The sequence below is a fragment of the Nelumbo nucifera genome, chromosome 2 (assembly GCF_055504915.1).
Source record: "Nelumbo nucifera cultivar China Antique chromosome 2, China Antique-T2T, whole genome shotgun sequence".
In the NCBI taxonomy this organism is placed as follows: domain Eukaryota; kingdom Viridiplantae; phylum Streptophyta; class Magnoliopsida; order Proteales; family Nelumbonaceae; genus Nelumbo; species Nelumbo nucifera.
The window spans coordinates 53,814,723-53,839,370 of NC_142650.1; the positions used below are offsets into that span (position 1 = coordinate 53,814,723).

At 38.1% G+C, this 24,648-nt stretch overlaps 1 protein-coding gene across 3 annotated transcripts; it reads right to left on the reverse strand.

The window, feature by feature from the left end:
• Positions 1 to 534: 534 nt before the first annotated feature.
• Positions 535 to 23,190, reverse strand: LOC104601236 (GTP-binding family protein). 3 transcript variants are annotated; one of them, XM_010264507.3, is made up of 11 exons: positions 22,895 to 23,190; positions 21,705 to 21,787; positions 21,126 to 21,619; positions 19,463 to 19,552; positions 3,685 to 3,833; positions 2,951 to 3,109; positions 2,801 to 2,867; positions 2,420 to 2,527; positions 2,196 to 2,335; positions 1,463 to 1,574; positions 535 to 1,092 (listed from the first exon to the last, which is right to left on the reverse strand). In XM_010264507.3, the coding sequence occupies exons 3-10, from the start codon at positions 21,609 to 21,611 to the stop codon at positions 1,490 to 1,492; spliced, it is 1,284 nt and encodes a 427-aa protein (XP_010262809.1). In that variant the 5' UTR covers positions 21,612 to 21,619; positions 21,705 to 21,787; positions 22,895 to 23,190; the 3' UTR covers positions 535 to 1,092; positions 1,463 to 1,489. The 3 variants fall into 3 exon arrangements, with proteins under 3 accessions (XP_010262809.1, XP_010262808.1, XP_010262810.1); XM_010264506.3 differs by lacking the exon at positions 21,705 to 21,787 and having other exon boundaries at positions 22,895 to 23,183; XM_010264508.3 differs by lacking the exon at positions 21,705 to 21,787 and having other exon boundaries at positions 953 to 1,092; positions 1,467 to 1,574; positions 22,895 to 23,183.
• Positions 23,191 to 24,648: the final 1,458 nt, after the last annotated feature.

Here is a 24,648-nt window from a genome sequence, read left to right on the forward strand (position 1 = left end):
TACGCCCCTACAGGGGGTGTTTCGAGTCAGCGTGGTTCAGGGGGTAGACCAGCCCCTCTGAACCAAATGAAAAAAGAAAAAAAAAAAAAACATACAAGTCAATATCGTCCTATATCGATATTTTAAACCTTGTTTAAAAGTAGTCGCATGTCCTAAATCCTAATTCCTAATTTTTACTGTATTGATAAGTGGTGACATTTTGAACATTATAAAAATCTATTGGTTATAGGGACACAAGACAGGTATTGACTTCAGGGAGCCCGGATCTACTGGTTACCAATGAGTTGGATCCATTGCTAATCAAAAAAATAAGTACTTATTTTCTATTATCAAAATCATGTTTTTAGGACAAATTAATGAGAAAATATTCAAAACAATAAGAAAGAATAAGTATGCAACTAGTATGTTTCTAGCCAGCTTGTCCAAATGTACAATAATATCGTTGAAAGAGAAGCTTTAAACCATTAGCATTTAATTAAATAATTAACATGCCTACATTCTTTATTCTTGGTAGGTACATATACCTACATCTAATTACAGGTACGGCAGTTATTACCATTAAAAGCTTTAAACCATTCATCCCTTTTTTCTATCAAAAAAAAAAAACATTCATCCCTTTTCTTAATGACCCACTCACGCAACAAATAGCTTGAAGTGTTTAGTAAGCATGCATTTTAAGTCAAATTCCAAATTCATTAATAGAAAATTCCTGCACATGTAAAACAACAAATCTGAAGTAGCTGAAGCAACATTAGCAGAATAGTTGTCTCCTCTTGAGAAGAGTATAACTTTGGCTTGGACATCGCTGAGTTGGTTGACCACACCTATTTCATCACGCCAGCAATTTCATCTTGAGAAGGTTATTACTGGATCCGAAGAGGCGTCTCTTTGAGCATCTTTGCTATTTCAGAAATATATTTGCCCTGATTATATGCTTGTTGGAGCTCTAATTATGTGGATTGGTGCGACCCATCTCCCATACAAGTTCCAGCACCATAAGAAGAGCTACCAATCACCATCATTCATCTCAAAAAATGCCACTCTCAGGGGAACATATATAATGTCATGGTGCAGCGTGTTATGGCCATAAATCTGCAACAAGGGAGCCAATAAAGAAACCGACAGATAAACAACAGCAACAATCAAGCCCGGTAAAAAAAACTAGAATAATTACTGTTCCTATGCTATTGTAGAACCTATCTTGTTATTATTTAGGACACAACCTAGTTAAGGGTAATCTAAGTATCCTCCAATTCACATTCAAATAAATATGTTTTGGAATTGGTCCAGCATTCATACATGTCATTTAAACTTAAATCCCAGTTTCCTGTAATAGTCGTCCCCTCACCCTTGGTTTATTTATTTATTATTTTTCTGCTTGGAGAGAAACAAACAGCATGACAACATATGACAGAATTATCCAAATATACAACCAGATGCTGATTAGAAAGGCTGCACTTACTGACATCCCATTCATCTGATCATTGCCTCAGGCGACTCTAACTTGAAGGATGAGATGCACATCCCTTTTGAAGATGGACCTTAGCTCTTCATTAGCTTCCATGCCTATTCTCCTGCAATTAAAAAAAAAAAAGCAAAAGGCATAAGAGTTTGAAGAATAACAACAACAACAACAACAACAATAATAATAACAATAACAACTATCCTGGACATCAACTCTCACCAGGCCATCTAACTGACTACAAGTAAGAGACCTCAAAACTTAAAAAATTGGAAGCTCAATTTGATCAGATGTTCCTGATTAACAGCCATGTTGTCTTATTTATCATCCAGAACATGCAATATATCAGATTCCAAGGAACATTCTGTCAGGAATACCTCCCACCTGAGTCCACAACTTCATTGTTCAAAATGAAGAAACATAGATGCAGGTTTATTATCATAGATATAAAGTACCACCCAAAATAAGGTCATTTTGGTATATTCAACAATCACATAATCCATTGCCCAACTTTTAGCTAGTTCTAGCTGCCCTGAACGGGGTTCAATGGTTTAACTCTCCTCCTTGGATTTTGTCTTCTCTCACTCAAAACAATATATCTTGCATCTCTTCTAATGTTTAATTACATTTCTCTTTTTTACCAAAAAAAGAAACAATCACAAAAGTCATCATCACTGATAATGGTGAACTTTGATAGAAAAAGAGGATTTATTGAGCTAGACAACCAAATTACCCTATCTTAGATCCATTCTTCCCAACAAGAATTTTGCGCTGACTTTGCTTATGAGTGATAAAGTGTTGCTCAATCCTAAGAGAACCATCTCTCAACTCCTTCCAATCAATCAGGCGATGCTCCAGAGAATAAGGAATTTCCTGAAATGGAAGATAATGTAACCCACTTTATGGCTTCCTAACGAAAGATTCTTTGAAACTTATCAAAAGAAGAATAACCAGCACTTGATGGATATGGTGCAACATCTTCTCCCGGACAACTTCTAATGATATATTCTTCATAGTATCTTCGCTCAAAGTGGTGGGATCTTCATCCCAAGGTCTTTTGACTGCCTGAAGTAAATTAACATCAAAGTACATATCAGGCCTGTGGGATATATAACCAGTAAGCAACGGATTTACGAGTGATAAAAACCATTTCTAAAAACTGTGATGGCTCCAGATAGGCAAATTAACATTAGTTCTTATGAGAGAGATTAAACAATTTAAAAACAAAATATGGTCCCACCGTCCCAGAAAAGCACATCTATGTCAGGTATAAAGCTTAAAATGAAAATATCATAACAATATAAATACTACAGTTTTACAATGAAAGTAGAAATATACCTGATCCATCAAATATTGAGCAAGATCTTTCACTCCAGAACCTTTGAGACCCGAGATCATGAAATATCTAAGAAATGCAAGAATAAAAAAAATAAAAAAACTACAGATCTTGAGCATATGCATTAATTATTTAAAAACCCAAAATTAAACCTTTCATATCCTGGAAGATTTCCGAATTCCTGAGCAACTTTCAACAAGTCCTTCTTCACTTCAACAAGATCAACCTTATTCATACATAACACACGTTTCTGTTTTGGGTGTGCCTGTGCTCCCAAATGTCTAATCAATCTTATCACCCTTTTGTCAGGCCTAAAAGAAATTAAGAATTAGATGGTAAGGCACCCACACTCCGCATTGCCAACATGTCACAAGAGACTAGATCAAGAAGAAAAAAGGAAGTAAAATATATTTATCTTCACGGGATATAGAAGTTGCCACTTTGTGAAAAAAAAATGCCAAAGATTAGATCCACATCCAGTCCACCCCTCAAAAGACCCCAGATAGCAGGGACTAACATTGGGTAAAGGCCATTTTTCATGGGATATCAAATGGTGAAAATGACCGGCAGTGCAACTTACGGCAATTTCAAATGGTGAAAATGTGTAGCTGTATCTCAAAAAGCTAGAGAAATAATATAAATTGCAAACTTCTACATAACGAGCCAAAGTTGTTACTTAACAGTAATAGATATGTAACTGATCAAAATAATAGGTATGTAAGCATACTGAAATGAAGCTATCAGAGCATCAATAGACATAAAAGGAGTACACACCAATCATTAGTTGAATGTCACACAAGAAACATGTACCCTAACAATCTTGCTTATGTAATTTGGAAGAAAACATTGACAAGATACACTGAAACTGAAAGCAAAAGGAACTTACTTGGAAAGATGCCTATGGACATCAAAAATAACCATAAGCACATCATATAGATCAACGGAGCTCCAAGCACTTTCTACACGAACTCTCACATCAGTTTTGTAAGGGTATCCACCACTCTTTAACATGAGTCCTGGGGTATCAAAGAAACACTGCACAGAAGTAATCAGCATGTTTTCTTCAGGCAGAATAGAATTTTAATACAATCAAATGAACCCACCCACCCGCAATAAAAAAAGGTTCAAATCTACCTTCAACCATTGTGATAGGCAAAGCAGAAACATTGAATCTTGAAGTTTCATCATATCGAAGGTTGGTTTGTGTATGAAGTAAGCATATATATATATATATATATCGAATTATATCGAAGGCTGGTTTGTTAGCATCTTCGTTTCTAAAGGGAAAAGGGCAATAATCTTGTTCTTCCACTAAAACAAGGGTTTGCTTCGTATTACTTTTCTTCTTTCTCAACATGAAATCAGGGGTTCCACCCACGCTTTTTCCTTCTTTTCCAATATGAAAACAGAGGATGTCCCTCCTATCTTCTGTTTCTTCTATACACCTTTGTGTAGGACACATATTGAACACTGACACTGCATGGATTCCAGAAAGACACTGCTATATGATATTTTTCTCTCTCATTGTTTATTTGATGGAAATGGAGCAGAGTGGTGGGCAGTCAAGAAGCAATGTTTCCAAAAAATGTGTGGAAGAAATGTGTATGCTGAGATGGATGAATGGAAATTTAGAAAAGGATAGAATCAGATACGGAGTCATTTGTAGGAACATAGGACATAGGAGTAATGGAGTAGCACCAAGAGGTGATAAAATGAGAGAAAGTAGAGTTAGATGGTTTGGCCAAGTGCATAGAAGACAACCAACAGCACCTGCAAGAATAAGTAATTTATTATAAGTAATTTATTGCAACTTGAAGGGTCTAGAAGGGCTAGAGGTTGACCAAAAATGTTAGGAACCTGCCTAACTCAGGGCTCTTCGAGGGGCCAACCTCCTGAATTCTTGGCAGGAGAGAGAGAGAGAGAGAGAGAGAGTTTAATGCTGAAAGAGTCCTCCCCTATTCCTTTTCTACTCTACTACTTATAGTGCTACAATCTTGACTGTTACAGCTGTTACAAGTGGCTGGTTAGTTGAGCTGATGTGGCCTCCTCTTGTAAAACTGACTAACTGCCTTCTGTTGGTCTGTTCCAACAGTCTTGACAATCCAATTGGATGGCAGTTGTTACAAGTGGCTGGTTAGTTGAGCTGATGTGGCCTCCTCTTGTAAAACTGACTAACTGCCTTCTGTTGGTCTGTTCCAACAGTCTTGACAATCCAATTGGATGGCAGTTGTTACAAGTGGATGGCAGTTATTACAAGTGGCTGGTTAGTTGAGCTGATGTGGCCTCCTCTTGTAAAACTGACTAACTACCTTTTGTTGGTCTGTTCCAACAGTCTTGACAAAAAACTTGTAGACATAGTAAAAAAATGATTTAAGTGCTATTAATTTAACAATGGATATGGCTTTAAACAGAACGGAATAGCGAAACAAGACTCGTGTAGCCAACCCCATATAGTTGGGATAAGGGTTGGATGATGTTGATGATGAGTGAATAGATAATGTGCATATTGAAAGTCATCTTTCCTAGAAAATTCTATTAGGTTACAAAGGTAAACTTTTAAAAAACTTTTTATAGGATTATAATATTAGAGTTCAACAAAAATATGGAGTATATTAATAGTTAATATTTGTCATTAGGTGTGTCTACAACTCCGCATGTCCTTTTTTTTGTGTTTCCAAGTCAGACTGTTGGACACACACTAGATTATGATTAGGGGTGCTCGTCAAAAACCAAAAAACCAAACCAAAAAAATCCAGTTAACCAAACCAGTCATTTTGGTTTTGGTTCAGTATTTTTGAAAAACCTAAGGTACCAGTTTGGTTTCGGCTAACCAATATGAAAAACCAGCGATTAACCAAACTGACCAGTATATATGTTATAGATATTTCTAGGATCTATATTATATGTTTATTTATAATATATATATATATATATATATATATATAAATATAAAAAACCAAAGAACCAAACCAACCGCTTAACCAGTTGATTTTGGTTCACGGTTTTCCAAAAACTGAAGGACCAGTTCGATTTGGAAAAAAAACCCACGGTTCGGCTAACTGAACCATGAGCATCCCTAATTCCAACTCTTGTATCTGTGACCATGCAAAACTTACATAAAAATAGGGATTTTCCCCATATAAATAGTATCTGTCGTGATGGGGATCGGTCCATGCATTATAAGACCTATTCTCATAAGAAGAAGGCCAACAAACAGGTTCTGATTTGGCATGGAGAAGACTCTTGGGACTTGGACTGATCTGTTCAGGGGTATTTTCATTATTTGCATCTTGTTCCTCTAGCTTAGTAGTGATTGTCTTTCAATTTTCAGTTTATTTGCATTAGTAGATAGAAAGTTATTGTGTTTCTTGATGCACAAGACAAAGAGTGGCACTTTTTGTAATTATGGTGAACAGTGTTCCCGGCCACACAAGTCACTATATAAATAGATGTATTCTCTTCCTTTTGAAGCTAATGAATGAATGAATGAATGAAGATTTCTTAAGAGCTCTCTTGCTGTATGGAGTGGTTTCTACAAACCCTAGAGAGATTCTAGGACCCCTTGGAGTGATTCCTTGGGATTTCTCTCTCTTTTCTCTTTCTTCACCCTTTCTACTCTCTTTTCCTCTTGTTTCTGTTTTCTGATAGTTTGTTGTAGCCCCACTGCATCAGTTGTCATGCATGTTGATCAAAATTAAATTTGTCCCAAAATTCCAACTCCTTCCTGTCAACACTCTGCTACACATCAAACATACTTGTTTTGGGTGTTGGAGCCACTTTAAAAAATGTGGGTTATGAATAGAAATCGGGTTGTTTTATCTTTTGTAGGAACCTTTCCAACCTGAAACCTTCAGGTGTTTGCTTTTCAGAAGAATAAATGCTTAGATTTGAAGTTTATATCCTCTGTGATAGAACTTTATTCTGTAAACGGTAACTTTAATTCATTAATTCATAAAAATTACACATCAGACATTCCATAGTTGGAATGCTGATCCCATAAACAATTCCACTGTTACAATACAGCCCAGAATAGCCCACTCCTGTTTGATCATTGTTTGGCTAATGCATCAGCCAGGGCATTAGCTCTTCTTCTAACTCATTTGAAATCTGCTTCAATTTCCCATGTTAGACTCCATATTTCTCACATAGCTTGCCTGTAATTCCAGATTCCCAATTTCCGGCTTTCATCCAGTCTATTACTATCCATGAATCCCCTTCCACTTCAATCTGATGTAGTCCCATCTGTTTGCCAGTCTCAATCCTTGCAGTAAAGCTAACACCTCAGCTCTTAACGAGTCATCCAGTCCTATAGGCCCCTAAAAAAGAGCCAAGGTTTTTCCTTCCCCATCTCTAAAAAACCCTACACCTGAAGGCCCTGGGTTACAAAGCGAGCTTCCATTGAAATTCATCTTTGTTCTTTGCTGTGTAGAAACTGCCCAACTCTCTTGAATTGCTGAAGTGGATCTTGAAGAGTTTTCTACTGAACTTCGGCCCCTTTTTTTGAAGAATAGAATTCCATCCCCTAATTATATCATCCACTGAGAACTCCTTAAACAACTCAACTGTTTTTACCCAATGCACTACCTTAATAGTGATGCAATCAATCAAACCCTCCCTCAATTTTCTTTTTCCTTGAAAATCCTATTATTTCTTTCCTCTCACACTGCCCATAAGACCGCAGCTCTTGTGGCTCTCCACAACATCCCTCCCCTTTTCTTTGGTCACCTAAAGAAGTTTGCTTCAAAGAGGCCTGCCACATTAGGAGGAATCCACCTGCAACCAAAGAGAGAAGAAAACCATTCCCAAATAAAAGAGACAGAAGTGATTGAACTATCCCCATTAAATTCGGCAACTGAACCATCCACCTTGTTTACACTTTACAGTTCTTCCTATTTACTTCTTCATCCCCCTCTCAGATCTCAGTAATTGGCTTCATTATTCTTCAAACATCCTACCACATCCCCCTCAGTATATATACTTTGACATGAGAACATATGCACAAGAATAATCTGCTTTCAGAGTTGCAAAGACGAGCTTGGCATTACACATCGTCACTGTACAGGATAATAAGTTTTGAATTTTCAATCCTTAAAATGAAGGTATGCTTCGTCAACCTCTTCAGCCTTCAAGTTCACTAGCCTTATCTTTCCCTCCCTTCTCCAAGTTCATGGATACTTTTCATGCAAGTGTGAAACTGTAAGTACAACATGGGGGAAATGTCAGGCAACGCATCGCATGACACCCACAACGAAGGTGAAAAAGCAATGGATAGAGGCTTAGTGGAGAAAGCAAAATGGAGGACAGCTTTGAGGGTAGAGGCCAAAGATTTTCTCTTTGAAGAAATTTGGATCAAAGGAAGAATGGGACTGAAAATAAGAGAACAGAAGAGGGCTACGGTTCTTGTGGAAGGCTCAGACATGATTATCTGGGTGAAGGAATATGTCTTTGATGCAGCAACTAAAGGGAAACAGATAAAATGGAAAGAAAAGTCCTCAGAGTCAGGTAGGAGGTATGTGATGGAGAACAAGGGGAATGCAAAGGGTGCATTCATATCCCTCACTGAATTTTTTTTCTAAAGGAAGGAAGCAGATGGTTTGCTTCCCTCAAGGGAAGAATGGCAAAGGATGGATAAAGATAGCAGGGATACTTACAAAATTCCTAAATAGAAGGGAAAAAAAGAACTATCAGAAATTGATGAAAGGGAACAAAGACCAGAAACTAGAAGACAGATCAGGTATAAGGAAGAGGTACCAGAAAAGAAATTTGTAACCATGGCAAACAGTAGGAGGGATCCTTCCTGGATAGCGGATGGAACAGTAGGAAAATGGGAAAGAACACTAGTGGTTGAAGCTGGAGGATTGGTGACAGATTGGTGGAAAGTTGCAGAACTACTGAAGCTCAAACTGGAGCTAAGAAGCACCTTCATTTTAACTCCGTTCGATTCTGTTAAAGCAGTATTGGACCCTCTCGAAAACCAGGTAAATGTTAGAGCATGTTGTATCCAAGATGTTCTGGGGACCTTTTCAGTCTACAAATGGTCTATTTCTTCAAATTCGAAAGTGTTCTCAGTGGAAGATAGTGTTACTGTCCGAGTGATTGGGCTACCATTCCATCTTTGGAATCAAGAAACTGCAAACTCAATCGCTTTGCTGTGTGGAGCTCGCCTTGATGGTGGTGTCTTCTGGGGAGATCTACGAAGTGCAGCCGTTCTACTGGGTGGAGTAAAACCAGAAGATATACCGAGGAAGGTGAATGTAATTGTGGATGAACTGTTTGTACCAGTTTGGTTAGTGTCCTCCATTGAAGCTAACCTCTGGAGGGAGGCAAGGCAGGAGGAAGACGAAAAGGTGGAGGAAATGTTGTTATGTGGCAGCTTGAAGTTGGTTGGAAAAAAGAGACGAGGAAGTTTCACTGAAATGGAAACTCTACCTTTAGGCAGTCCAAAAGATTCGGGTCAAGAGACTCTTAGAACACAAGGTAAGGGTTTGACAACCAATAGAACCTATGCTCAGGTAGCCACTTGTGGCGCCAAACAAAATATATTGAATGATTCAAATAAAGGAAAGGATCTGGATACAGTACAGCTGGAGGGAGGTAAACCATCGGGTCAGGTGGGGGTTTTGTCGGGCAGCAGTATGTGGATCACCCAGCAGGCCCAAATCTTCTTCCTGGGCCCAACAGGCCCAAAAAGTTAAATGGGCCAAAAATAACTGGCCCATGAATCAAGTCAGCGCGTGATGACTTAAAGGGGCACGTGCTAGGGGAAGTACCTCAGGTAGACAACAAACAAGGTCTACCATCATCTTCCTCGAGCTCCTACCTTCACTCGCACAGTTCAGCAAGAGTTTCCAGTTCGTTACAGTGGATCCCATCGACAAAGAAGATGAGTACCTCCGCACAGGACCGCCGTAACCCGAGGTGTGTGAAGTGAAGCGAGTTACTTGACTCAGATTCAGACAGATTGACAGAAGATGAAGAGCTCTCTGATTCAGACTCTGAATCTGGAGGAACTATTAGTCTGGGAAGTATCAACCTTCATAAACCAAAAGATATTTTGGATGAGGGAAGTTTAAACATGGAAATCTTATTTCCAGAGGAGGAAATGGACATGCAAGACACTGGCAACATCAGATGGCAAAGAATTCTAAATCTCAGCAGTGGCGAACAGATGTCTATCAGTCCAGGTATGCCAAACAAAAAAAAGAGGGAGTTGGGAACACTTGAAGAGGTCCGGCAGTTTACATCTCCACCAATAAACGACTCTACTCCGCTTGCACAGCATAGTCAGGACATCGGACCAGACAAACAGGAATCAGATATGGCGCCTTATCAAAGGATTCACGCAGAGGGAAAGACTAGGGAGGAATCTTTGACTGTAGGGGGTGAAAAAAGTATTGCCTGAACCTAGTTCACTTCCACGGCTGAGTCAGGAAAAGGGAATGGGTCTGGCTCACACTCCAAGAATTGATACCCAACAGCTGGTCCATTTGCAATCATCTATGCCACCTTCAGGTAAGCCGGTCCATTTGTTTTTAGATACTAATAAGGGTTCTCAGCTTGTAACAGATATCCTAGAATCTCAACCAGACCAACCAAGTGGCAGCAGGGGAATGATGATTGATAAGGCGGGATTTCAAACTGAGGGAGTTAGTTTGGTAGTAAGGAAACAGGAGGAACTAGAATGGATTTGGGAGCAGATTTGTACCTTGTTGGAGGAATATAAACAAAAAGAGGAAATGTTAGAGGAGAGACCAAAAAAATCTGAAGCAACTGCTAACCCAAACAGTTTGGGGCAGGAAACAGGAAATAAAGGGCCATCTAGGAAGTCAATGGGTAACAAGGGTAGGAAAAAGAAGAAGTCGGAAGTAAGAGACTAATTTTGGACATTGAAGGGGATATCGAATTCAGTGGAAGAGGGGAAAGGAAAAAGGCAACCAAATGAAGGAAATAGTTTTCAAGGGCTTATTCATGAAGGTTAATGAAGATAATCAGTTGGAATGTGAGGGGTTTGGGCAGTGCTAGAAAAAGGAGATTGATTAAGGAGTTACTTAGGAAAGAAAGACCTGATATCGTGATGCTACAGGAGACAAAAATAGCTGAACTGGATAGGAGGTGGGTTAGAGAGATTTGGAAAGTAAGAGGGGTGAGATGGTGTTCAGCTCCTTCGTGGGGAGCTTCGGGGGGAAATAGTAACTCTGTGGAGGGAGGACTTTGTAGAACCAATAGAAGAGCTGATAGGAAACTTTACTGTATCCTTAAAATTCAGGATGGTGGAAGATGGCTTTATATGGGTGCTAACAAATGTGTATGGACCAAATAATTGCATAGAGAGGAATGAGTTATGGGAGGAGCTTCATGGTATTCAATGTTTATGGGAAGGCCCTTGGTGTTTTGGGGGAGGGGGGGCGGGGGCGGGGGATGTTAATGCAATTAGATTCACAACTGAATCAAATAATTCCAGACAGGCCATCACGACTAGTATGAGGAAGTTCAATGATTTCATTAACTCTTGTGAGTTACGAGAACTTCCTCTCATAGTCGTCAAGGCGACGCCTAGGCAACAGGACGCCCTTTGAGGCTCGCCTCGCCTAATCACCTAACAGCTTTCTACTTCCTACTATAAAATACTTCTTTATTCACACTTTTTTGAGATTATAATTATAAAATAGACATTATTAAACTAAAATAATCATTTTGTGTGTTTATATACTAAAAATTTTATCATTATTACATTATTAAACCTGAACCGATAAGTAAGAAAGAACTAAAAATTTTATCATTCTTCTTCTTCTTCTTCTTTTCTTATGAAAATCATGAATAATTATTAAAGAAATATGGTTATGGTACCTAGGGAACTACCCTAGGATCTATGTTTTTAACATAAAAAATCCATCGCCTAGGCAACTAGGCGCCCCCCAGTCGCCTAGCCTCGCCTTGGCACCTTGAAAACTAATCTTCCTCTACTACAAGCAATCTTTACTTGGTCCAACTTCCAAGAAAACCCAATTTGTTCGAAGCTTGATAGATTTCTCTTTAATGAGGGTTGGGAGAGCCACTGGAGAGGATTGGTGGCTAAGGCACTACCTAGAATAACTCTGATCACTGTCCCATAGAAGTAGGACAAGAACCTTTTGGAAATGGACCTAGACCATTCAGATTTGAGAATATGTGGTTAACACATCCGGATTTTTTGGCTAAGACTAAGGAATGGTGGAATCAAGAGATGAGGGAAGTGAAATGGAACGGGGTTAGATTCCATAAAAAAATTAAAAAGGTTGAGAGGCAAAATAAAAGAGTGGAATAGGGATCAATTTGGAAGAGTGGAGGAAGCAAAAGCAAGATTAATGGCTCAGATTGAGGACTTCGATGCAAAAGAATCTAAAAGGATGATGAATGTACAAGATAGAGAACTGAGATGGAGATTGAAAAAGGAATTAGACGAGGTTTTGCTGAGGGAGGAGATATCATGGAGACAAATATCTAGACATAAGTGGACCAAGGAAGGGGATGGGAATACCAAATTTTTTCATGCTATGGCTAATGGGAGAAGGAGGCACCTAATACTAAAGCTTGAGATTGATGGAGTAGAGATTACTTCTCAAGAGAAGATTGCTAGTAGGATTGTGGACCATTTCAAATCAATATTCCAAAGACCCCTAGAGAATCGATTGTCAGTGGGAGAGGAGGATTGGCCAATTTTGAACCAGACAGATAGGGGATGGCTAGAAAGAATGATCAAGGAAGAGGAAATCAAACAAGCTATCTTTTCTATGAACAGAGCTAAGGCACCGGGCCCAGATGGATTTACAATGGCATTTTATCAGGATTGTTGGGATATAGTCAAAGAAGACCTAACTGGAGCCATTAGAGAATTTGAGGATAAACATATTGTGAGTCCTGGAATCAATGCCACTTTTCTAGCTTTAGTTCCTAAAAAGACTAAAGCCAAGCACCCCAAAGATTTTCGGCCAATAAGCTTGGTGACAAGTGTCTACAAGATTTTGGCAAAAGTGCTTTCTAGGAGGATCAAAGCAGTTCTCTCATTAGCCAAGCACAAGGAGCCTTTGTACAGAATAGACAAATCATAGATCAGATCCTCATTGCAAATGAGAGTGTGGAAGAGATGAGGAGATTTGGCAGAAAATGTTTTGTTCGCAAATTGGATTTGGAAAAGGCTTATGATTTAGTGGACTGCAGTTTCCTGTCGGAGGTGTTAAGAAGACGTGGGTTTGGGGACAAATGGTGTAATTGGATAAGAGGATGTTTAAGTTCTTGTCATTATTCAGTCCTGGTGAATGGAGTAGTTAAGGACTTCTTTCTAGCCAACAAAGGTTTAAGACAAGGTGATACACTTTCTCCGTTCCTTTTTACACTTGTTGTTGATGTTCTTAGTAGAATGATCTCCAAAGCAGATGAGGAGGGCCACATAAAGGGTTGGAGAATAAGGAGGAGAGGTTGTCCAGTAACTCACCTTCAGTTTGCGGATGATATAGTTATTTTTTGAGAAGGGAGTGATTTGAGAAAGGTGGACAACCTTAAGAAGTTAATAAGAGCCTTTGAGCTTGCCTCCAATCTGAGGATAAACTTTGACAAAAGTTGTGTGACTGGAGTAAATATGGAGGATTGGGAGATTGATTCCATTGCTGAGTGCTTAGGCTCCATTACCTCTCCTTAGCCTTTGACCTACTTAGGGCTACCCTTAGGAGCTAACCCTAAAGAAAGTTTCTAGGCCCCTATTGTGGAAAATTTTGATAAAAGATTAGCAGTTTGGAAAAAGAATTACATCTCAATAGAGGGTAGGGTGACCTTGATTAGGGCTACACTTGCCAACCTTCCAACCTACTACCTATCAGTGTTCAGGATTCCACCAAGGGAGGCTAAGAAACTGGAGAAGATAATGAGGGACTTTCTATGGGAACCAAGGGAGGTGAAGAAGGATCATCTGGTTAGATGGGAGATAGTTAATAAATCTAAGGAAGAAGGGGGTCTAGGGATAGGGAACATAGTGCTGAAGAATGTAGCCCTCCTAGGGAAGTGGTTATGGAGATAGCCCCGATAGAGAAAGAGAGAGATTATGGCATGAGGTGGTGTTTAGCATTCATGGCTGCTCAGGAAATGGTTGAGATGTCGGGATATCTCGTCGAGATACCCTCACAACACCTTGGAAAGCTATACATGGCATTCTCCCTCGCTTCCTCAATTTTATTAGGTATGATGCTTGTTCTAGTGATGTTACCAGGTTCTGGGAGGATGTTTGGGTGGGCACTCAACCCCTCAAAAGATCGATTCCCATCGCTTTATTCCCTATCCCTTCACAAAAATGAGTCGATCGCAAATTTTCTTCCGAACCCGTTAAGTCCCCTGTCTTTAAACTGGAATTTCGGTTTTCATAAGGGATTGAGGGATGGTGAGTTGATTTGTATCACTGAGCTTCTTCATTTACTAGAGTCTGTTTGTTTGGACCCCACTTCTTCTGATGAAAGAGTCTAGACTCCCCTTCCTAAAGGTATTTTCACTTGCTCTTCTTTTCAAAAATCCCTCAGTTCCAACCCCAATTCCCAAGGGTTCCCTTTCAAAGAGATTTGGGCCCAACCTATCCCTCAAAAAATTGTTGTATTCTGTTGGGAAGTCTACTATGGGAAAATCAATACCTTGGAAAACTTGTAGAAAAAGAGACCCTCTCTTTGTCTCTCCCCGAATTGGTGTTTCTTGTGCTAGGTCCAAAATGAGGACTGTTTCCATTTGTTGATTTCATGCTCCTTTGCTACAGACTTATGGAGTTGGAGCCTTAGTTTATTTGGAGGTAGGTGGTCCCCACCAACTGATTTGAGTATGTTATTTAACCCCTCTTTTTTTGTTTGGCACACTAGAAGAGGCAAGTTCATGTGGAAATGAGTCAGGGCAGCAACCTTATGGACTCTATGAGAGGAAAGGAATGCAAGAGTTTTCTTAGAGAAGGAAAGAAGATTAGACGAAGTGAAGGACTGCATTCTAACAAGAGCAATACATTGGCTGAAAACCTTGGAGATATTCGATGATTTCTCTTTTGATGACTTGTGGAGGAATTGGTTAGTAATAGCTAATACTCCTACAAAGAAGAATAAACGCTTATTAGAATGGGTTCCGCCGTCAGAAGGTATCATCAAGTTAAATTTTGATGGAAGCAGCCAAGGTAACCCTGGGCCATCAGGTATTGGGGGTGTCTTGAGGAATAAGGACAAAAACATCATCTCCTTATTCTCAGGACCGGTGGGAGTGGGGGACTCTACGAGGGCTGAAATACTAGCTGCAGTACAAGGAATTCAAATCACTAACCAGCCTGGGGTGAAGCATCTCCTAGTTGATGGGGACTCTCATGTGGTAACAAGGTGGTGCTTTAACCCGGACCATTTGGGGCTACAAAGACCTCATCAAAAAAGTAAAGTGGTTAACTAGGAATATGAGATTTGAGGTAAAATGGGTAAGTAGGTCAGCTAATACTATGGCTGATTCTCTCGCTAAACAGGGGGTATCCAGGAAGGTCCTTTTTTGTGCTACTTTGTAAGTTGTTATTATATAGTGGAAGCTGTACTTAACTAACCAGGAGAGGTTGCAACTCGTGCCTCTCCTTGGGACATTGTACTATTCTCCTCTGCTGATTAATAAATTTCATTCATTCATCAAAAAAAACAATAATCTGCTTTCAGTTCCATGAGCCTTTGCATCAAGACCTTCAAGAAGAGATCCCCTTTCAATTTAGACTTTAAATGTTTTAAATTGTCTATAACTGTGATTTGTATTTTTCTGTACTAATGTACCTTGAATTATTTAGTTCATGTATACAACCAGTACAGATTTCAATAACAATTGTAGTTCTTAAAATATTAAAGTTGCTCCTTTGATAAAGTTGTCAGTTGTCAAATGTCATATTTCTTTCAGTTAGGTCCTTTATTTTTGTGTTCTTTGTGATGTCAATAACTTTAACTTGTAGTTGAATTTGATCATACTATATATTGAATTCCAGTTATAGCATACAAGTGATGCAATTGCCATTAATACATAACTATATGATCTCCATAGAATGAAAGCCGGTGCAAAGCCATTCTTCTATTATTAAGAGTTTTTAGTAAATATTTTTACATTTTTTGACAATTTTTAAAAATCAGAAAAAAAAAAGATCTTACAGTTCGTGATACAAATCAATACAAATCCCTTACAAAGTATGATTTATAATACAATTACAAATAACATTGCATAAAAGCACAACAGGAAAAATCATGCCAGAAATGAAGCCCTAATAGACCAACCCAATATTTTTTATTGGGAAACTGGCTACCCTGCACAAAGCCAACTAGAAATTATCATGTAATGGCTTGGCATAAACAAATTTTACTAAGGAAAACAGCTATTGCCCAAACCCACATAGCCCTTTGGGGTACCATCACCTAGAATGCTAAGTGCAATTATGGACCACAGCAATTTTTGGTTAAAGGAGAAGCTACTCTGCTCCCAATCCCTGATACATTTATTCCTTAAACAAGTCTTGTTCACTCTGATACATTTATTCATTGTTACAAGACTAATGGCTGAAATGGATGAATGTCTTCACACAGAAAATAAACACCAATGCCTTGAAGAAACAAATTGTATTCTAATCTCCATATTGACAAACCTAGAAGGAAAATACAAGGTTCCATGACTTTATGGCTGGAGAATAGATATTAAGTGGTTTGTCACATACAATCAGAACAGTGAAAGCCCCACTATTCAGATTTCAGAGTGGCCATCCTGTTCAAATGAATTCCAGTTCTGACAACTCACTTGCTGATAGTCTGGACAGGGGAGGTTTCGCCAGGAAAATCTTGTATTGGAAGTTGATATGTCAGGATGGTTCTTTATCACATGTATGGGTGATCTCTAGGTCTAGACTTTTGTCTTGTTTTTACTTTGTCAGGAAGTTGCTATTGTACTACAATTTGAATCTGGTTGTTTGTAATTGATCAAAAGGAAAATATATGGAAGTTTTTGCAACAAGGTGTAAGCTCTGGAAAGCTGACACAGGGACTAAAGATCTGGGGAAAAACTCTTACTTCCATGTCACACTCTTCAAATGGAAAAAACAGAATTTTTTTTTGTTATATGATTTTTTTTTTTTTTGATCAATAACACTTTCATTAAATCATCAGTAGAAAATTTACAGGAGGAAGACAAACACACTTATCTTCCAAGAGTCACTAAGAGCCTCATAAAAGGAAGAAAAAAGAAGAAAAAGAAAGAATACACTAAAGTTACAGCTTAGCCCAAAACAGTGAATCCCTTTCTGCCCCTTGTTTAGCTAAACCGTCAATTAGGGAATTAGCCGATCTTTTAACCCAACATGTCTTAACTTCCATCTCCCGCACCAGCCACATGAATTTCCTCCTCTCATTGTTATACTTCCATAAACCATTTTGATCTTTAGTCAGCCATCTTACCACCACCTCTGAATCCCCTTCAATTATGAGTTTCTTGATGTTCAACTCCTTAGCTTTCCGGACTCCTTCCATAACTGCAAGGATCTCAGCTCTAAGGGAGTCACCCACTCCAATTGGGCCTGAGAACATGGCAGAGATGACCCCATTTTCGTCCCTAAAAACACCTCCAATCCCCGATTGCCCCGGATTTCCCCTACTGCATCCATCAAAGTTTAATTTCAAGAATCCACTAGGTGGGGGAGTCCAAGCCACTTTCATTATTGACTTGGTCTGTGTGCAATTTGCAATTTCACCCCACTTCCTCAACATGTCATTCACAGTGTAATCTGTGAATAGTTCCAAATATTTCAGCCACTATACCGCCCTAATATGTATGATAGCCCTCAAATCTGCTGCTCCTCTTTGGGTTTCTGAGAATATCCTGGAGTTTCTTTCCTCCCACAATGTCCAACATATTGTAGCCCTTAGTTCCTCTCCACATTATCCTTCCCCTTTTTATTCGCCACCTAAAAAAGGTAGGGGAGAAAAGGCCCTGCAAATCTGATGGGGGATTCCAACTGCGTCCAAATAAGGAGGAAGCCCAATCCCAAATTGACCTCGCAAAGTGGCAAGACACCGGTAGGTGAAAACTGGTCTCCCCATCCGCTTTACATAAAACACACCACTGAGGTGACAAACAAGTATTGGGTCTCTTCTTTTGGAGTAGATCACCAGTGTTAATTCTTTCCAGATAGGCTTCCCAACAAAAACTACCAACCCTAGGAGGTATTGCTATGCACCAAACCTCACCAACAGAGAAAGGGGGGAAGGTAGGACTGGTGGACTGACTTAAGACTTTGAAGAACGAGGCACAAGAGAAGATGCCATTGGGGGTAGGTGTCCAAATTCTAGAATCCTCCCTAGTGGGATCTAAGACAACGTTATCAAGAAGTGTAATAAGGCTCGAAATACTGTCGAGGTCTGAGTCCCTCAAATCCCTTCTTAAACCCAAGTTCCACCCAATCCCAGAAGTGGAAGAGGACGAGGTGATGAAAGACGAGATCGGCTCATTTTTCAAATCAGAAAGAGCATACAAAGAAGGAAATTGATCCTTTAAAGGGGCGCTCCCCACCCATGTTTGTTCCCAAAATTTTATGGAGTTAACGGAATTCAAGTCATACCTGATATTAGGGGAGAAAACTGGTAGCAGGTCATGAATGGCTTTCCAAGGAGAGTTGCTTGTGGTCCTAGCTCTGATTCCAGCGTCCCATCCATTGTCCTCCAGCCCATGTATACTTGCCACTATTTTAGCCCATAGTTTCTCCTTCTCCATAGGGAACCTCCACAACCACTTCCCCAACAGAGTCATATTCCTTCTCCTGATACTCCCAAGACCCACGCCACCACAAGACTTACTCTTACACACTATCTCCCAACTAACTTTGTGATCCCTCTTCTCCTCTCCTAGCTCCCACAGGAAATCTCTCATAAACTTCTCTAATCTGTTAGCAACCTTCACTGGGATTTTAAACACCAATAGGAAAAAGATGGGTAAATTAGCAAGCATGGCCTTAATTAGTGTAATTCTCCCACCTAGAGAGAGGTAGTTCTTTTTCCAGGTAGTTCTTTTTCCAAGAAAAAACAGATTTTTCCTCATTTGAGAATTACTAAAGTTGTTTGTAATTGATCAAAGGAAAAAATATGCATGAGTATTTTGCAACAAGGGACTAAATATCCTTTAGGGCTCTTACTTCCATCGTTCTATGTCACAATAATCTTCAAAAGTCAAAACAGATGGATCCCATGTTCCCAATTGCCACAATATGCCATTCTAAAATATTATCGCCAACTCATCATGTTATAATACCATCTCATGTACTTCACATAGTGCCACTAGTTTTCATTGGGGAATATGTCGATTTGTAACTTTCCATGTCAACACCCATGGTAATGGGAATATGTCAAGGAAATTTTAGGAAATCCATGGGCATTTTAAGCCATGCCAACAAGTAATTCAGTTAAACCAATCCAGCAGATATCAAGTAGCACCTAAGTAAAATCCTTAACACTTCTGAAACATCCAATGAAAATATAAGATATAAGAAGGAAAAATTGCAATGGGAATACATACAAACTTTTACGAAACAATATCATGTAAACCACATAGCTTCATATTCCTACTCCTTTAACCAAAAGAAACAAAGTGACTGATGAATCTAAAAGAGGGCATACAATTTGGGTGTTTCCTTTTGTCATAACTCCTAGGACTTCATGAGTAGTTGTATTTGTCTTCCGTGAAACAGCAGCAACTTTGCTCCCAACCTGTCACGAATGTATAGCAAACATACGACATGTGAATGAAGTAGGCAAATAAAGAAATAAAATTCCAGTCAACCTACCAAAGACCCAAAAAGCAAGTAGAAAATAGCTCAGGCAACTGAAAGGTCCAAAGATACTTGTATGTTATCTTTGCACCTATAAATTTTGTTGGCTATCTTTATAAAAAGACAAATACCAGTAAAATACTTTCCGTGCTCAACTGACTTTTTTTTTTCATTTGGAGGAACTGGGGTGGACTTCAAGTCTCTCATAATAAGGTTACCAGAACATTTCAAAACTATGGGCCTAACCATGCCAAGAGTTGGCATGAGACTTATTGTAGAACCTTGGTGATGTTCCATGCTTCAGTCAGCAAAAAAATCTCAGTGCACAGCATACCTAGACATGGCATCACAAGAAAGGGCATGTCCTACAAGAAATCAACACTTTGATTTTCAGTTTCTTTACTTTTCTTCATAGTTCTCAAGACACCAAGGCAAGGCTAGGTGACGGGGCACCTTGTTGCCTAGGTGATGGACATTTTTTTGTATAAAAACCATGAATTCTAGGGTAATTCCCTAGTTTCCATAGCCAGTAGCAACCATCTTTCATTGGTAATTGACTATAGTCTTCGTAAAAAATGTACAAACTTCATTCAAAACATAGAAACTAACATATTCATGAAAAAGCATGGAAGAAAAGAAGTTTCAGAAAATAGATATTTTTGTCCTACGAAAAGAAGAAGAGAAAATCAATGTGTGTTGATTGGAAAAAAAATTGAGTTCTTCCTTGCTTATGAGTCCAGGTTTTGAAGTCTTTGAGGATTCAATACAGCATACATGTTGATTGAACCTAACAATGAGAACATAATAAAAGAAATTAATATTTTAACTCACAAACTAAATAATTAAGTTCAATAATGTTTGTTTTATTATTATAATCTCAGAAAACTAAGAATACAAATGTATATAATAGCACCATGTATAAAATACCTTGACAATTAAACAAGGCAACCTTCCATGTGCACTTTGTCACCTAGGCATCACCTTGACAACTATGGTTTTCTTTTTCTTATACATTCTCAAGTCTACACAATATTTATTAGAAAATGGAGGGAGAACACCCATCAATGCTCCAAGCATTTACATTGCTAAAAGGCAAAAAGGAACCATGTTAAACATACACACAACAAACCCTCCTTTTATACATTATACTGCAAGCCCTTTTTATTTAAATCATTGGTAATCTCCTTCCACCCACTGATTTGTCAATAACTAACATTACAAAAATTAACAATTCCATTCCTCTCCCCTAGTTTTACATATATGTACAAGTATATGTATATGAAAACAAATTCTTGTTTGAGTATTTACTACAAAAGAGTGCAATAACTAATTCCAGTGAGCATAGTGGGCTAGGGATAAATTGGTCATTTTAGCCTATACCATATAGAAAAGTTTCCAATAATAGAAATAAAAACTGAAGGCCAATCCACCACATATTCATAAGACGAAAAATGAGTTATTTATGAAAAGGATTTATAAGTGAATCATAAAAGAGACAATAAAGAACAAACCATATAATTAGTCAAAGCAGACTTTCCAGCATTTGGAGCTCCTATTATCCCAACAGACAATGACCTTTGGTCTTCCTCCTTTACCACCATATCCTCCTCTTCAACATCATCAGGCTTCTCTAATGCTGCATGAAGCAGAGCCTTTGCAAGCATGGTTGCACGTCGGCCCTCTTCATCTTCCTCTATAATCTGAGAAGTCTGCTTCCGAGCATCAGTGCCAAATATTGCTTGATCAGCTTTCGCCCGATATGCCTCATTCCATGTAGGTTCACGTCGAACATCAGCAGCTGAACTGGAACCAACACTAGGGAATGTATACTGGCTACTGTCAAAGGAAGAGACCTCATCTTCATCTTCTCCAGTGTTGTTATTGTTGTCTTCTTCAGGTTGTGCTGAGTAGAATCGACAAAGGGGGGTAGAAAGATGGTTTCTGTGGGTATAGGTAGATAGGGTTCTAAGGCTTCTGATGGCTCTCAAAGCCTTCATCCTAGGTCCTGAGATTCCAAATATGGATTAGAGAAGGAAATGCATATAGATGTATAGTAGAAATAATGGTAGGAAATAAACACAGATACACACATAAAATTCTATATGGTTTCTGTGGATATAGGTACAGAGAGTTCTAAGGTTCCTGATAGCTCTCAAAGCTTTCATCCTAGGTCCTGAAATTCCAAATATGGATTAGAGCAGGAAATGCATATAGATGTATAGTAGAAATAGTGGTAGGAAGACACACAAACACACATACACATATAGAATTCTATATTTACCTTGATTTGGAAATAAAAATAGGTCAGACTCAATAGTGTCAGCTAATAGTGAGATGTGTCTATCATTTTAAGTGTTAAATCATTCTGAAGACTGGGATGACATCATGACATCCATCATGGGTAGGACAGTACTACCATGGTAAAGAGCCTACTAATACACGGTTCATTTTCGTATGCCTGATCTAATACATCAATATACAAGACAAATAGATTGAAATATATGGATAGAAACTCTCAGAAGTTGTTTAGACCCCTTTGCTGGCGGGTTTGATTGGCTTATCACTACTTTGATTATGTCAATCCTAGAACTAAACAAAGGTGGGTTTAGTTGGTTATGGTAGGTGAAGTTAACGCCACCACCAACCTCTCCTGTAGCAACAGTAGATTACCAAGCCCTTGAAAATTATATATAGATTTTAAATTTTGCCATTCTGGCTCTGTTACAAGCCTACATAAGCCTTCTAGAAATTGCCCATTCTCAAAGTCAACTCTCCTAATTGTGAAACCCCCTCTCAAACCCATGAAAACCCAAGATTGTTGTATGCCAAACTATGTGGTTACACTTGCACATAAAATCAATTTTTCTCTTCTCAAGATATATTGAAATCTTAGTTAATAAGTATGCAAATTCACAGATACGCCATAAGGAAACTCAACTTGACCATCAAACAAATGCAAAAAAAAAAACGAAAAACACAACTACAATTATGACTTAAGTGTGCTCCATAGCAAGGCTTAACAAGGTTACATGGAGGACGACAGACATTCTCTATATCCTTAAAAATCTGCTTAAATCCTTTTAGAAGTGGACTATGGAGCCTTAGCAACACCCCATATAGTAGGGATAAGGCTTGGATGATGATGACTGTGGAGCCTTATGCACCTAAGAAATCTGGCGGAAAGAACTTCAGGAAACATCCACCAAAGTTGCAAAAACACCATCTACTGATTGATTCTTGCAAGAAAGAAAATAATGGAGAAAAGCTCAAATTCCCTTACAAAGAGATGAGTGGTCCCGTTTGAAGCTTCAAATGCCTGTAGCTTTGAACTTCTTTCAACCAATCAACCTAAATAATAATAACAACAAACGAAATGATTTAGGTCTCTGGGTTAAGACAGTATTCTGATTGATATTCTCAAACTCGTCTGGGAGGAGTAGAAGGAACGAGAAGTATGGATCGTAGAAGAATGGAAGGGTTTAGGGTTTTCGACGTGAGAAATGATATGTTTGTAAAAAGAACCTCTGGATTGCGGTGTTCATTGTACGGTTTAAATCGCAAAACCGAACCGCGTTTGCAGTTTGGTTCGATCTATACCTAAAAGAGTTTGATTCGATTTAATATTTTGCTAAGGCTCGGTTTGGGAAGAGTGAAATACAAATACATGCAAAATACTGAAATAGTACAAAATACAAGACTTTGCATTCTATATATTTGTATTTTGTATTCCTTCGGCCAGTGCCACTATGATGCTCGAACTTCAAAATATGATAAATTAATATTCAAACTTTTAAAATATGCTAATTTAGTGCCTATTAACCAACGGTTAAGTGGCGATGGGAAAAATACAAATGTCTTTCCAGTGTCATCCAATTTCCCTTATCAATCATCTAAACATTAATAAAAAATGAACAGTTCTAAATCTTAGCCTCTTCTGTTGAGAGTGATTCCAACTTTCTTGAAAAAAAGAGGCAAGGATTTAGGATTGTTCATTTTTGTCGACATTTAGATAGTAGATAAAAAAAAATTAGATGACATTCAAAAGGCATTTATGTCTTTACAAATGCAACTTAATGGCTGATTAACATATGGTAAACGGTAGGTACTAAATTAGTATGTTTTAAAAGTTTAGGTATTAAACAAATTGTCATGTTTTAAAGTTCGAAGACCAAAATGGCACTAGGCCCAAAGTACAGGATACTAATCATGAATTTTCACTTTTACCAATTTATGGTTTAAGGTTTCAGTTTATCACTTTATTGGATTTTACAAATAAAACCAAATTGAATCCTTTGATAATTTTACCAATTAGTAGGGTACTAATCATGAATTGTCATGTTTATCACTTTATTATCACTATATATATATATATATATATATATATATATATATATATATATATATTGCACCGAATATATTTATTTGTATTTATACTCTTTTCAAGTTAAGCCTAAATTTCAAATATATTATTTTTTTAGGGGTCAGAATTATGAATCCTTTGATAATTTCTTACTTCTGTTCACGTCTTGTTTGGCTTTCACTACTCTCTTTTTAGAGCCTTCCGCTAAAATAAAAGATGATTCGGTTTTTTTTTTTTGGGAAATTGTCTAAAACTTACCATGAGTTTTCAGCATTTCTCGTAAACTCACCACAACTTTTCAAAATGTCTAAAACTCACCATGTCAATAAGTTTTTATTTTCCAAAACTCACCTTCCATTAATGCATCGTTAATGCTTCTTAACAGAGGTGTCCATGTCAGCATAAATAACAATTTTCATGACCAAATTACACTTGAATGGCGAGTTAGAGGAAAAATGGTCTTTTTTAGTTTTCAATTTTCTTTTTTTTTTGTTTGCATTTTAGTGTTTTGTTATAATTTCCAATGTTTTTTATAATTTCTGTTTTTTTTACATTTTTCTATTTTCTATAATCTATAAATTTTCCTATATTTTTTGTTATTTATTTGCAATTTATGTGTTTTTCTATAATTTTTGGTGTTTTTTCTACAACTTTTATTTTCTGACTTTGTTTTT